This window comes from Clupea harengus, chromosome 8 (assembly GCF_900700415.2).
Source record: "Clupea harengus chromosome 8, Ch_v2.0.2, whole genome shotgun sequence".
NCBI lineage: Eukaryota > Metazoa > Chordata > Actinopteri > Clupeiformes > Clupeidae > Clupea > Clupea harengus.
Window position 1 is genome coordinate 26,718,037 of NC_045159.1, and position 15,197 is coordinate 26,733,233.

Below are 15,197 nucleotides of genomic sequence, written 5' to 3' on the forward strand. Positions count from 1 at the left end.
GCACTCTGCAAGGCCTCCTGAGCCAATAGCTTGGGCTTTCTGGGCACAACATGAGTTTTGTCAGCATAATACTAACCTACAATACCACATTAGGGAAACTCGGTACATTTTCTCTGCATGGAGTCTTTGCAGTGAGATAAATTCCCCTTTAAATAACCTTAATACTTAACCTTTATAATATGAACTATGAAATGAACTCCAAATAATCACAAGCGCCGCAGCAGGTGTTTTTACAAAGGTGAGAAAATAGGCCAGCCTACAACTGTACTCAGACCACTGGTTCAGCAGTTAGTTGTTCTGGCATGAGCCTGAAACATTAACAGTTGGAGCAGCTGCTTGACACTAACTACCGAAAGACATGACTGGAAATTAAACTTTTATAATTTCCTGTGCAGGTAAGCTATGTTTATTCTTGTTGCTTGGGCCATGAAAGCAGTCTTTCATGTGTTATTGATTAAATATGCCTTGTAAATAGACGTATAAATCCTCAGTGAATGTGAAAAACACCCCTGAGAGGCTTCACCGATGTACAGGCATGATGTACAACTCAGGACATCTAGTTTCTCTGCTGTCATGCTTGCGGTGTGGTGGGCGTGAGGAACTCCTCTTCTGCGTTGAAATGTATCCTCAGAGAGGCTGGCAGTCTCCTCGGGTTTCATGAGAATGACTGCACCAAGGCGTTGTGTTATGGAGTCTGTATGTTTCCAAAAAAAATCTGGTACGAATTTGCTGTTCAACGACATCTTTTAACTTTTTATGGCATACAAGAAGCTATGCCTGTAAAAAGATATGGCCTCACTACTTGGAATCCAATCTGGAGAGCCGTATGTGATGCACACTGCATGTGAAAATATTAGACCATGCCAAACTGCACATGCGATGTACTATTTACTATTGTCTTGTTTAACACAGAACTTTACTTATTCAGGCATGTATCTGTGTTTACATTCAACTGGAATGGTTGTCAACAACGGGAGAGTTCTGCTGCATGCATTTGTTTTTTTTGTGAATGTCATCCTTACAGTTTCAGGAAACCGACAAACAGAAATAAGCAGAAGTTGATTTGATTCACTATTTACCACAACAATGGGAAGAGTGTCCATAAACAGGCACGAGGGTGGCCTTTGTGAACGCAGCAATGACTTTCCTGCTCATATTTTGTATTGTCCTTCAGGACTGCAGAGACAGGGATGGTCTGGGTTATCTGTCATCTTAAAAGCTCCTGCAGGGACCTGAGACGGACTCAGGCCTTTCAATGCCTAAGGCAGAAGCAATAGGTTCTTGTCCGACACATGCTTATTGCCATTTCTGCCGTAGAAAAGCAAATACTTTTGCTACGATGGAGGGCAGTTATAAAAAACAAATCCAGGACCAGGGGCTACTTAATATCTGAAATACAAATGACAAGCAAAAATATATTCATACCACGCAAATTAATCATTTGGTAAGAGAGAAAGCACATGGCAAAAGCGGATCTTGATGAACATTTAGAGGAAATAAAGTTAAAATGTTCATTTTTGATATTTTTTGTCTGTTTCTCAGATTGGCTTTTATTCCCAGAAGAGGGCGATATCTCACTGAACTACTATTAACCACAATAACCACCACCAACTGCACAGTGATGTTGAATTCCTCTGTGCCGCAGAGCACCGTCCTATCTGACTCTAGTCTACACAGCGTGTATCACAGGCTGCTCTGTGTGTGGTGCAGAAAGAGCTCAACAGCTCAATGTCGCTTCACAAGCCAATAAATGACTGACATAGTTTTGCGGTTTGGGTTTTCTTTTCTTTTCGTCGGCTGATGTGTTTCACCTCCGACAGCGTTCTTTGTTGAGTTCCGTTTACACGTCTTGGTGCAGGACAGGCCCCTGTTCTATTTTCAGGGCCTATCGACTTCCTGGCGCGGTTATCTCTATGAGAAGATCTGTCTCCACTCGAATGCTCAATGGTTTTTCAGCCAGTCTCTGTTGTCTGTAGGCAGTAGGGGGCTGGACTCTGCGCCTCGACCTACAGCACGCAAGAAGCATGAAGCACAACAGACTCTTATCGCAAGTCTAAAATGCTGGTTGGGTCATATTCTGACAGATCTTTTACAGAGTTTTACATGTACTCGTGGTGTAACAGACACATATTTTGACAGTTACGGTTCATCCTTGGAACACCAAAACACCACCGGCAGAAACAATAGCATTGTTTGAAACAAGTGAGGGCAGTGGGATTCCTCTGAATGTTATGTATATGCAAGCATGTATATGCAAGCATTCCAGTGAGCAAACTATAAAGAATGTTTTCATAAAATGAACACAGGGAAAACCTGAAGCTCTGTGAGGGTATCAGTTAGTTTCTCATATCAGTGAAGTAACAACAGAAATCCCTGCTTCCAGTTAGATGACGAAGCTGAAATCTCCATAAAATACTGTAAGAGGCCTGTTATTATATTGAATTTCCAGCATTAAATAGAAAAATCTGACATCCGGTGAGACAACATGGCCTGTGGCAAAAGGTTTTTTGGTGAAGTTATCACAGGAGCCGATTGATCAGTCATTGACTAATTGTTTTGGACAAAGGTTTTTTTTTTCTCTTGTGAGGAGTGCAAGGTCGGGAATTTCTCTCTGTTAATTGGACATAACAGAATGCAACAATGGCCTCTTAATAAAATGAGTTTTGTGATTATCAGTGAAGAGAGCAGAGAAGAATAGGGGCGAGGGGGCTCTCTAATTAGGAGCTGTGGCCCTCCAGATCGTGGCCAGCCTTTGTGCACGGGTGTGTGGAGGCTGAGTGGCCGGCAGGCAGGCGACAGGCGCCAGTTCCCGGACAAAGGACTGTCTGGTGCTGAAGTTATGAGGCGTCCCCTACTTTGGTCCCTGCGAAAATCCCTGCCGTGGCTCTTAACCCCTTCACTGTGACAGTGACATTTTTCTCAACTCTCTCTCCCTCTCTCTTGCTCCCTCCCTCTCTCTCTCTCTCTCTCTCTCTCTCTCTCTCTCTCTTTACCTCTCTCACCCTCTGTGTTTCTAACCCTAACCCCCCCCCCCCTCCACTTTCCTCTGACAGGGCATGCACGCATACACACATACAAACAGAGAGAGAGAGAGAGAGATTTATTCATATAGGCCTACTTTTGGACTACTTGCTGTGAAAAACCTCTGGAAATATAGGCTAATATAGGCAGTTTTGCAACAATGCCTTTAGCAATTGCTGTAATATAACTTCAACCTAGTCTATATCCTCTACGACCGATGTCAAGGAGTTTAAGGCCATAGAAAGTACAAAGGAAATAGGTTATTGTAATGCGGTGACAAGCAGGGCGATAAAAGTTCCTAGCTGAACACAATCGTGTCTATAAATACCATAGATTGCTATTCTCCCTCTAAATATAAGCAAACAGATCCATCCGGGCCCGAGTGAAAAGGAAACTGAATCTAAAACATTTATCACCAAAAATTCCAAAATAAGATGCAGGAATTTCTACGGTCGCACTTGGGGTGCCCTTACAGCACATGACAAATGCCAAAAAATGGAGAAAACAAATGCTACTTTAAAGATATTGTTTACGTATTTCCAACAATTTCTCAATGGGAACAATATAGACTTTGTGTTGTGTCAACACACACGGCTCTTTTCGGCTTGTATTTAAAAAATGGACATTTGAAAATATATAGTGGAAAAATAAGCCTTATAAATACACCTACGTGTATGTTTTTAACTTCGCTGAACAAGGTTTAGTGTGGTATGTGTTGTTTTGTCACAGTATTTTCCCATTGTCCAGATTGTCCGATTGCCATCAAAACGCCAATTTCTGGGACTTGGTCTTTGTTATATTACATGCCAGTTTCAATATAAAGCCGTTGCTTAAAATTACAACGGTGGAGGGCGCAACAGCCTGTAGTTTTGTCCTGCTAAACCAGTGACCATACCTTGCAGCGGTGTCTTGATCGTAACATTTTGTGAAATTATGGTTCTTCTTTAAGACGACATAACTAAATATAACTGGGGTTATATGTAGGTGATAGTTAGAAGGCTTAACCAAATGCCTACGGTAATAACAGTAATTCATTAGCAAGGCAATTTTCAGCGTCATCGTTGAGTAGGCTATCAAGCCGTCAGAGAAATCCAACGATAAGTCAGGGTGATCATTTCAGTTTGAATGATTCCAGAATGGATTTCATTAAGTTTGTTATCAAAATGTTTTAATATATATTTGTGTCCACTGTGTAAGTTAAGCCACGTTGAAAAATTCTTCATTTTTTTCTTTCTTAACAAGGTTTTTTCCAGTGGGCATCCATCTGTAATACTTAAATCAGGTTTGAATTCAAGTCAACAAGTACATGCAGCCCATTTAAAAAATGATTGTCCCATTTTCAAAATAATTAAACCAAATGGTATGGTAGATTACCGCATGGAGGGACCTGCCATGAAGAAATTCAACAACAGAAAGCAAATTAACAACACATTCTTTTTATTGAAAGAGAGAATTCAAGAAAATGATATCCATTTACCCGAACATCCAGAACAAGAGGCAAATTTGAATTTGTCTGAAAATTGTAAATGTCACTCGTGCCAGATTAAAAAGAAACCTGAGTTTTCCCTGCATATATTGCATTACTGTCTCAAATGGTTTATATAGCAACGCAATGTTTTATTATGTTAAAAAAACAAAACAAAACAAAACAAAAAACATAATGAGAGCCGGACAAAATCATGGTGGTAGTCCTTTCCTTCACAGGTCAGGCAGACTTAACAGCAATGCATCACAAATACCCAAACACATTCGTTTCAAACAACCAAGCACTAATTAGTATTTATTTACAGTATATTGTCATGTAAAAGGTAATATATTTATATAAATGTAACAAATTAAAACCTAACAATATTTACACATCCATGTACAGCTTTCAATAAATTAAGACTTTGTCCTTCAATGCACTGAACATATTTACAAAAATATTTTAACATAAATAATAAAAAAAAAACAAGGTCCCACACACACACCAGGTAACCAGCAAGTACTTTTTTTTAAATCCAGAATCTTTCATGCTGATCTCAGCTTTCCCATCCCTTTTACAATGCATATTTGGATGAAGCTATGTCAGGAGTGCCCCACCCAACCACAGACCACAATCTCCTCCCTCAGATGGCTTTCGTCAGGCAGTGGATGCCCGCCATGCGCTCCTTTCCTCACTCAGCCACACTTACACCATAAGCTGCCATCACCTTAGATAGACAAAGGGCATAAGCTGGTCATCCTGTTGTGATCAGTCCTACCAACCATGAAGGGAAATGTGACCACCTGCGTACGTCATCTGGCTGTACGTCCAACATCCGACAAAATAACTCCACTCTCTGTCCACCACCCTTGCTTGACTTGCTGCACAAGAGTACAAAAACACGGGTGTTTATGAGAACCGGTTACTTTGGAGACTCTCTGCCTGATGACGCCTCCTTCTTCTTTTCGAGTCCGCTCACCAGCCTTTGTATGTTTTGCAACTCGTTCGTAGAATCCTTCACTGTGGTTTTGGGAGACCCAGTCCTCTGGCTGGCCGATGACTTAGAGCTATGGTGTTCCGACACCGGGCTCGTCTCCCGGCTGGCCGACACCGAGGACTCGGATTCGGTGTTCATGCTGCCTGGAAAGCAGTGGGCGAGTAGGTTAGCGTTCTGCGGGATGGACATGGGGAGCTGGTAGGGGTTGAAGCGCAGCCGCTGTCGCGAGTTGCCCAGGAAATGACTCCTGCCGCCACCAGAGGGCAGAGCGGATGCCGCTGCCGCCGCCGCCGCCATGTAGGTGTAGGGGTACGGAAGCAGTCCCCCGAAAGGAGGCATCGAAATACCCTGCAAAAAAAAAAAAAAAAAACCCATTTCAGTGAGTCACAGATAATCAGGTCAATTAGCAGCTGGTTAATATGAAAAGCAGGTTAAACTTATGTATGTAAACATTCATTCCACTTCAGGTGACATGCCATCTTAATGCGACTTTTGATGCTTGAAGTTCCAGGCTAAAGGTATTTATGCATTATGTCAAGGAGATTTTTGAGCAAAACATTAACAGATAATTAACTTTCTTGGCCTTTCTTAAGTATCATTTCAAGTGGGCTGTCTATTCTCTATGAAATACTGTCACACATAACTGACAAAACATTACATATGAGTGCACATTATCCCAAAACACAGCCCCCTGCCCCCCCCCCCCCCCCCCCCCCCACCAAAGAAACAGTGCACGTGTTTTACCTGAGAGGCCAGCATGTGCTGGGAAAAGTGGAAGGGGAATGCGCTTGGGCTGGCACTTTGAGGTGACAGGCCTCCGTTCTCCAGGCCTGCAGCTCCAGACATGGAGGCCAGCAGGTGGCCCATGCCCATGGTGGAGAAGGCCCCCGGGTTCATGGCGAACTGCCCCGGGTGGAGAAACAGTGGCGTTCCGGTGTTCAGGGGGTTATAGAAATGCTGCCCGTGCAGACCGGAGAGGGCCAGACTCTGCAAGTGACTCGCGCTAAAATGCGACGGACTTTCTGTCATCACCGGAGAAAAGCCCTCTTTGACCGCGCCCAGGCCAGAGCACTCGGTGTCCTTCTTGGTGGGTTCGGAGTCTTTCCGATTCGCGACGACGACGACGTCTCCCTTGTTCTTCTCGAGGTTCCTGATGCTTAAAACGGAATCAGAAGAGTCTTTCCTGGAATCCAAGTTGTCGTTCTTCTTGTCCACGCATGTCCTGTCTTTCGCCCTGTCCTCGCAGTGCGGGCTGAAGGTGGATGGGGACACTGGGCCTGGGCTGGATCTGTCCTCCTCGTGGTCAAGTTCTTGGTCGCTTTCAGTGCAGGTTCTGTCATCTGTTTAAAATGCCATTAAAAGAAAACGTCAGATTAGCTAACAATCCCCAAAAAAACAATATGTCTCCTAATTATCAGTTAAATCATTATAGCATTAGTGAAGAGTATTTTGGAATCCCTTCTAAATCAGGACTGAACTGAATTTGCATCTACATTATACATTTCTAAAAAAAATATATATTTTCATAGCATACTTGACCTTTAAAATATGTGCGCCATTACAAACACATGCACAAAGTAACTCCTTTGTTTCATATTAACCAAGAGCTCAGCATTGCTCAGCGTGGCCATTTTTGTTTCAGTCTTATATCTTCCATGAAGGTCGTAACAGCTATCATTTCTGCTTTGGTTGAGTTGCTCTGCTATCTTGCTCCAAGGTCAACCTTCCCAAGCCCATGCAGGTGCTTCATGACCTGATAGCTGACATCACCATTTTTGTTTGATGAGATACTCACTTACTGACTAGAGGAGCATGTAGGCCTACTCTTTCCAAAGCAGCCCAATGAAAAATTAATTGTTGACTTTTATTGCTTTATCTGCAGGCCAAAAGGCTGTTTTATAGCATTTCTGAACACACACACACACATGAACACACACATAGATCACAATACTGCATTATGCTTACTCCTTCTAGTTCGTTTTTTGTCAGGTATACCACCAAGCAACTTTGCAAGTACAAATTACATCAATTCCAGCTTCATCAGATACACCCTCCAAAGAGGTGATTCAGGAACTACTGTTACCCCTTCGTCATGTGCCAGCTGATTGTTTTTTTTTTTAGTTTATGGCAAATACATTTGTCCATGTAATGGAAAAAAAACATAAAGAAGATAGAATCTAAGTAGGTTTACCGACACATTCAAGGCATTTGAAACGTTTAGCATCGTTTTCTATGCAGTGGATTCTAACCAGCAAATGAGCACCTGAGTACTTCTTGTGTAATCCCTCCCCCTCCCCCATCATATCGACCACGGATTATACATTATGCATGTTCAAACCTGTTAATATTACAAGCGAGATGGCGAGCTGAGTGGTATTCTACCATCGCTTTTGTTTAGAGTGGGGAGATTATACTCTTTTATGAACCTGCACTATTTCTAGGTGCAAACTGTCAGCAGGGCGGAGGACATTAATAATCACTGGTTTACTTGGTGCTTTTTATTCTCAGATTAATCTACTCATATTCGATGTCGGCAACACCACTTATCTATACAACAACACAGGTTACTCTGCTTTAATTTCTGTGAACAAAACATACTGGGCCTACCTCGACTGGTTCTGTTAAATTTGAGTGGGCTGGTCACGTCCCCAAGCGGGGAGTGAACGGAGTCCCTCCCAGTCGGTTGATCGCAAGAGGACTCATCAGAGTCCGCACCATCTCGGTCCACCTTGCACTGGTCCTCGTACATACGTAGCGATGGAAGGCTTAATTGTTTCCTACAAAACGGACAGAAATTAGTGCGCAGTTCAAGACAGCAACACAACAAAGCAGTGTATACTCCATTAATTGTAGTTAGCAAAACATAACAATTGCTAGATAATAAGATATATGATGAACTGTAAAAGAAAACAATCAGTAGGAAAAGGCAGATGGCAAAGGCAGTACCTTTTTTCTCTCCGCCCATTTCCTGTGTCCCTGAATCCTTTTGCGAACGGGTTGTGATCAATTTTTAACTGTGTGATCTGGAGGGATGAAACATAAGTAAGATTCAGTAAACATTAGTAAATTCTGTGAGAGTGTGAATACCCTTAACAGTAATTATTCAGTGATATTAAAATAAACATGCCTGAAACGGTCCTTTAGCAGCCGTTTTTTTTATATAAACTCAAGCGAGTCAACTCTTTCACACAACCTTTTCTCAATGGAGTCAACTTTATTTACACAACTTTTCTCACAGCAGGCGAAGTATCTATGTACCCAGATGCCAAAAAAGCCATTCTAATCAAACGCTAATGGAACTGTAGGTCTACTGTGTCACCGTCTAAAAATACTAACTGAATAAATTATGAACGATTGCATCACAGAAATATCGTCGATTGCAACATTTTGCACGGCTGTGGTAGATTGTAAGACTGGAAGAATCCCGCTAATCAATTGTGACTTTTGACCATAAACTTTGAAAACACTTTCGTGGACAACATCTCTTCAACGTCAAAAAAAAGGTCAATGTATCCGAATCCGATCTGGCTTAAATCAAAACATCTAAACTTAAATACATTAGACTATTATACGGAGTAGGCTTTTATATATCGTTTGCCCGTTTAGGCCTACATATAATAGATTCTTTTTTGTAGAAAAATCTATTACAGTAGAAAGGTCAAAACATGCATGGACCTTATAGGCCTACGCGAACAGCTGTATGAGTACCTGAAGAAATTCATACTCTACAATTGTGTTTTTGAAATTAAATCTATCAATTGATATATTTCAGTCGCTATCCTTACCTTGTCATTTTGATATGCAGTGACAGCGATGAAATCCGTCTCTGGAAAAAGATAAGTCCTGAAGGTGCTGTATGGAAGCTTCAAAATATCATTGGCTCTGACGATGTGAAAGCGGGGTTGGTATTTGTGCATGGAATTCAGTATAGTCTGTGGAAGGACAAACTGTAAATTATTATTATTAATATTTATAATGATATTATTATTTGCCATGTTCTATTTAAAAATTAGCTCGGGCTTTTTTTTATCACTCGCTCACACACACACACACACACACACACACACACACCACACACACTCCCCCGTCTCTCTTGTCACACACACACATACCTACGTAGCACATTCTTATTGTGATTGTATGTAAACAACTCGCATTTACCTTTAAATATGGTTATGATTATTATTTTGATCCCGTTCAAGCATGCAACATTAAAGTGCTGAAAAACGCTTATTATATCATTCTAATTTACAGAAAAAATGATCGTAATATAGTCAGCTTGACAGGCCTACAGCACAATACGTTTAGTCATTCAGTTATTTGATCTCACTATTAGTAAAATACCATGAGACCCAAGCGTGTTATATGGCATGGTCAACAGATAGAATGAACTTTTCTCAAACTGGCAGACATGTATTTTTAAAACTGATTTCCTTCCAAGCCTCTTTAAACTACCCTTAAGGGACAGACAGCAAAAACACTTCAGGCATCCACGCATATCCCTCTTGTGCTTTCGACATTTCGACGCCCACTCTGAGGAGATCCAACATCAAGACGTCAAAGGTCGACTTAAGAGGCCCACAAATTCAATACAAGCCAGACTGCAAGTCTGCCCCTCTCCTTGACCTAGTCTCCTTTTCTGCCCGAAATCTATTAAGTGTCGCTGTTCTTTTTGTCCTTAACCAAACAGTCAAGGAAACAACCGAGCAGTAAAACAAATGTCTATTTCCATTAGTCAGTACAAATGGGCCTAGCAGGTTTCTGACCCTATATCAAACCTTAAAAAGGGAAAACAAAACGTGATCTAACCAGCAGTTTTTTTAATCTCACGAAGCCCTGGGTCCGCCTGTGGCCTACTCTGTTATGAGTTCTTCTCTGGCTTCGAAACTCCTTTCTTCTCTTTTGCCATTATCGTTTTAGGCTATACATGGCAACTGATTTTTATTAAAATTATCCAATTCCTCATAGCAAAACGCGTAGATTCAAATTAAAGTAGGCCTCAAAGAGAATCTTAAATAATCACAACATTATTGCACTGAATGCTGCATCTGGAAACATACACTCGTGACTTTAAACACTACATATCGGGGTATTATAAAAAAGTGAAAATAACTTACGAATCCATGCTTATCCGATATATTGTTCGTCAGCTTGAGTTTATGAAAAGTAACTGGCTTCGCCATCCATTGCTCGCCCGTAGCAGGACTGTCCGGATGGATGTACATTCGCTTGGGCATCTCCGGATCGGCTTTTCCAGCAACCATCCAACGAGAATTGTGAAATTTGTATCGACAGTCATCAGCAGCAACTATATCCATCAAGAGGATATATTTTGCTTTTTTATCCAGGCCATTTATCCGTGCTTTGAAGGGCGGAAACATTCTCCTGTAACAGACACAGGATAAGGACATAGTATCCTCCATTTTAAACTTTTTAATAATCATAATGGTAACTCATTTAATTGAAATTGAAATGTATTTTAAATCTCACACCATATAATTCTTCAGAAAAACTCTGGACTTTTTAATGTTATATTAACCTAATGCGTTAACGGAGTGAAGAAATGTGTTGCAGCATAAATTAAATATGACATTACGTTATCGTATAACAAGACAACCTATAACTCTAGAATGATGCGTATTCCAATTTTTTAAAACATATTTTACAGGCCCATGATTTTGTATATTAGACAATACTGGACATGCGTAAGAGTAGCCTTCCGTAGTTACCAAACAAGTGAACGCTGCAAATTAAGGCCCCCAAAACCTTCCACAAATAAAGCTATTCAACACAAGACACAACTAACTAACAACCACTCCGTTCTATCGTTAGATTTCTTGTCTTGTTTCTGCGATATCATTCGATCACTAAGAAGCCCATTTGGAGGTAAACACTGCGAAACACATGACACGTTTCTTACCTTCCTGATTTTGTTATGACCATTTCGGTTCCAATTTTGTGAAACTGATCCCAGAGATCTTTCGCCTCTAAGATAACTTTTGGATCATCCTCTACGTCTTCCTCCGGTTCCAAGCTCTTTAGAGACCGAAGATGTGCCGCCTGGTGGTGATGTCCCAACGCGGCGTGCAACCCAGCCTCCGCCGCCCCACTGAGAACATGGTCCGATAGTGGCTTCGTCAGGGCACCGTGAGGCAGTGTCAGTGCCGGGAAAAAAGAAGGCTGAGCAGCGGCAAGAAAGGCTGACATGGGGAAGTCAGCCGGCCGGTGAGCGTGGAAAGGGTGATAAGCCATGGTAGTCCCTGTGAAAACTGGATCTCTCATCGGTGCATCCAAAAAATGTCGTAAAGAAATATTATATGTGTAGCCTATAGTAAGTTGAATCACAAAGCCTTCAGCTCAGAGGAAATGTTCAGTTGTCGCTATTGGCAGAAAATGTGAGCCCGATGTCGCTGGCGAAAGCAACACACAGCCCCGTGACTGTGGAGGGAAATATCTGGTAAACTATTCCCGCTGCCGATGCTCCGACAAAAGTAAAGATAATATCCTTCCAGAAGACAGTGTTCACGCTTTCAAAGTATAACCAATGATCCCCTTCTTCTCCAGTTCCGTCAAACCGAAAAATAAAAAAACTCTTAAACAAAAAGGCAAACAAATTGAGCGCAGTTTATAAGCTCTAGGTCCTCTTGCCCCGTCACAGTGAGTGTCTCGCATATTCCTCCCCTCTGTTTCCAGACACTAATGAAGCATCCCTCCTTGATTGCCGATTTTACGCTTTCTGGACCAATTGTAGAGTTCCATAGGCGTGGTTTTGACAGATCCAGCCAAGCTGAGGAAGGGGGGCTAGAAGGTGTCGGAAGCATTAGCAGTAAGAAAACATGTCAACAGAATAAAATATTAACCAATGACAAACTAAAGATCGGGAAACCCCACCCCCGAACTCGAAGCAGACAACTAACTCAGTTTTCAGAGCAAGGCCGGTGAGGAGGGAATCTCGTCCGGTTGTTATTCTTAGCTATCTCAGAATTCCAAGCTCTATAGTGGATCAGCATCCAGAATCTTTCCCGGTCATGAAGTATGATATGCTACATCTTTTACGCGCTTACACACATTTGACATGCTGTTTTGTTTACGATAGATAATGTGGTCATAAGAGCAAGGCGTTTGGTTTGTTTTAGGTAAAATACAAATTTGTGTAAAACAGGCTATGCTACAGCTGTGGTGATACAGTCAAATGCAAAGCATACTGATGTCAGTGTAATGAAGTTGACAGATAATGCACCCATGTCAAATATCGTTGGGAATATTCTTTTTTATGAATATGCAATATATAATGTAGGCTACCTGGATGTGTAAAGAGCTTGCGTATTTTCGGAAACACTGTCTGCAAGCTAAAGTAGACTAATTTTATTTACTAACACACCGCTGATGAAAATATTGGTCAGATATTATCCAAGCTTCCGACATGAAGAATCGTATGCGATCGGAATGCTGCCGACACAACCTGGAAGCGGAGACAGTAGCTAGCCTAGGCTATACAAAACAGCAAGGCGTATGTTGCAAGAGTAGCACAGAATTTAATTATAATTTCATCCACTCCAAGTTCAATGCATCAGCAATTAGCCCTACAAATACAGTCGGAATCCTTGCGAAGGTACCTTACCTTTTTTCCAGTTCTTGTAGCCTATCACTTTGGCTCAAAAATAGTCTTTGGTTGGTGTTTGTCTTCCACCTTTCATTGACTATTGCTTGCCTACCTAACTTGTACCCTCCGATACATTAGATTTAACCAGAGAATGTATACTTGTCTGCTAGTTTGTAGCCATACATGCCTTCGTGTAGCGCAACGTTAATCCTAACCAGACGGCTCGCGATGTTACGAACAGAATAAATTGTGTCACTTTTACAACACAGTCCGTGCAACAGTCTAATCCTGCGTCTGGCGGCATTGAGCAACCAGCTTGGTGCATTGTTGCGTGTACCTTTAAGAGGGTCCGCAGATCCTTGATTAAGTGGGACTCCGTTTGTGAAAGAAGGATTGGCGCCAGTCTGCTCGAGACCCACATTAAGACACTACTCCTGTCACATCTTATTTACCCCAAAAATCCTCTAGCAGCGCTCCAATCCTGTCACGAGTGCTTTAAAAGCTACAGGTGGAGTGCAGTTTTTAGACTGTTGTTTTTCAAGCTGCATAAGGTGATTTTTTTCGCAAACTTTATTCAGAAGTGATTTCACCGTGTCTCATTTGGGTTAGACCAAAGCTAGCCTACGCATTCAAAATTAGCATGAGTTGACCTATTTATTGTCCTTATATGGCACCAAATTCACAACGCGGAAAAAAATAAGGCTGTGACATTCTTTTCGCACAAAAATGGGCCATGGGGGTTTGTGTAAACGATAGAAGAAAGTATTGGTTGTGTCATATGTTTTAAATATGTTTGACTTGGAAGTTATTATATAAAGTTAGCAGTTATGTCATAACTGTAGTAATGGTTTCACTACAGCAGTTAATGTGAGATTACTTGATCTTGGGCAGTGCGTTTTAAGTGTCCAAGGCTTTCCACGAATGTGAGCTCTGATCAAAGAATGCGCATACGACAGATTGGGATACTCATATCACAAGTGACTTCCTTTGTTTTGAGTTATATGTTGACTAGAGAGATTCCTTAGAAAGAGAAAGAGAGAGAGGGAGAGAGAGAGGGACAGAGCGCGCGCAATAGATGCATTGAATACTGTGCGTGCAACCTGCTAACGGTGGATGCTCCACTGTTCAACAGTGAGAGTTCGGGAGACTCCAGGTTCAGCTTCTGGTAAGATGCCACTTATCGGAGACTAATGGCTAGATCTACGTTTGTATTCGAGAATGATGTTGCGAAATGAGTACCTTGAAATCGAACTGAATGTACACTTTTGTGGGTATTATTTAGCAGTCAAGTTGCTAAAAGTGGACTTTGAAGACTTTATCCTCATCCTACTGATTTCTAAAACATAATGTGATGTTCAAGACAACATAAAATGCGTTGCTATTTTAGCAATGTGCATATTCTCGAAACAAGTATTTTTTTAGACTGAAGAACTCTACCTGTTTCAACCTGCATTAATATAGACATAACCTGTATTGCTCAATGCATTGTAGGCTACTTTAAATATTGTTTTCGCCGAACTACATACTGCTTTTTATCCTGTATTTACTGCTGCCTATTGTCAACGTGTCGATGTGACATATATACATGTTTTTGAGATGCTGTTATTTTATTTGCAGAATTGACCAACTTATTAAAACCTGTCAAAACAAAGTGGACCAATTGTAGGTTTGTACATTGGGATAGCTTTTAAGATAGCCATCAAATTATATTAGATTTGTTTGCATGTAGAATGGACTACAGTCTATTTGACGAATATTTCATGCACAATTTTCAAAGAACAATGAACATTTTGGACATTATGGAGGTGTCAGGGAACATTTATGACACTGGATTGTTTTGCGTACAGGATTTACAAATAACCTTTTGAAGAGCAAAAAAGGTTAACCTCGCATGCAGGACGTTAATGGGTTGTCATGTATACACTAACTGAACTAATTATATAATTATATTGTGGCTTCCTGTGTGACATAATGTCATTCAAGTTTATCCCTGCAGACAAGCGTAAGAATCACCTCTCTTTTTTTTTTTACCGTAAAATGAGGATTTCCATGAGAGCTTCTGTAATTAAGAAACGCTTAGCCTATATTATTAATGAATAATTAAATGATTG

General features: G+C 41.2%; 1 protein-coding gene across 2 annotated transcripts; it reads right to left on the reverse strand.

The window, feature by feature from the left end:
* Positions 1 to 4,441: 4,441 nt before the first annotated feature.
* On the reverse strand, positions 4,442 to 13,531 carry tbx2a (T-box transcription factor 2a). Of its 2 annotated transcripts, none has more exons than XM_031572570.2 (8): positions 13,105 to 13,531; positions 11,404 to 12,284; positions 10,601 to 10,868; positions 9,269 to 9,430; positions 8,430 to 8,506; positions 8,091 to 8,260; positions 6,228 to 6,823; positions 4,442 to 5,831 (listed from the first exon to the last, which is right to left on the reverse strand). In XM_031572570.2, the coding sequence occupies exons 2-8, from the start codon at positions 11,763 to 11,765 to the stop codon at positions 5,409 to 5,411; spliced, it is 2,058 nt and encodes a 685-aa protein (XP_031428430.1). In that variant the 5' UTR covers positions 11,766 to 12,284; positions 13,105 to 13,531; the 3' UTR covers positions 4,442 to 5,408. The 2 variants fall into 2 exon arrangements, with proteins under 2 accessions (XP_031428430.1, XP_012676888.1); XM_012821434.2 differs by having other exon boundaries at positions 9,269 to 9,415; positions 13,105 to 13,529.
* Positions 13,532 to 15,197: the final 1,666 nt, after the last annotated feature.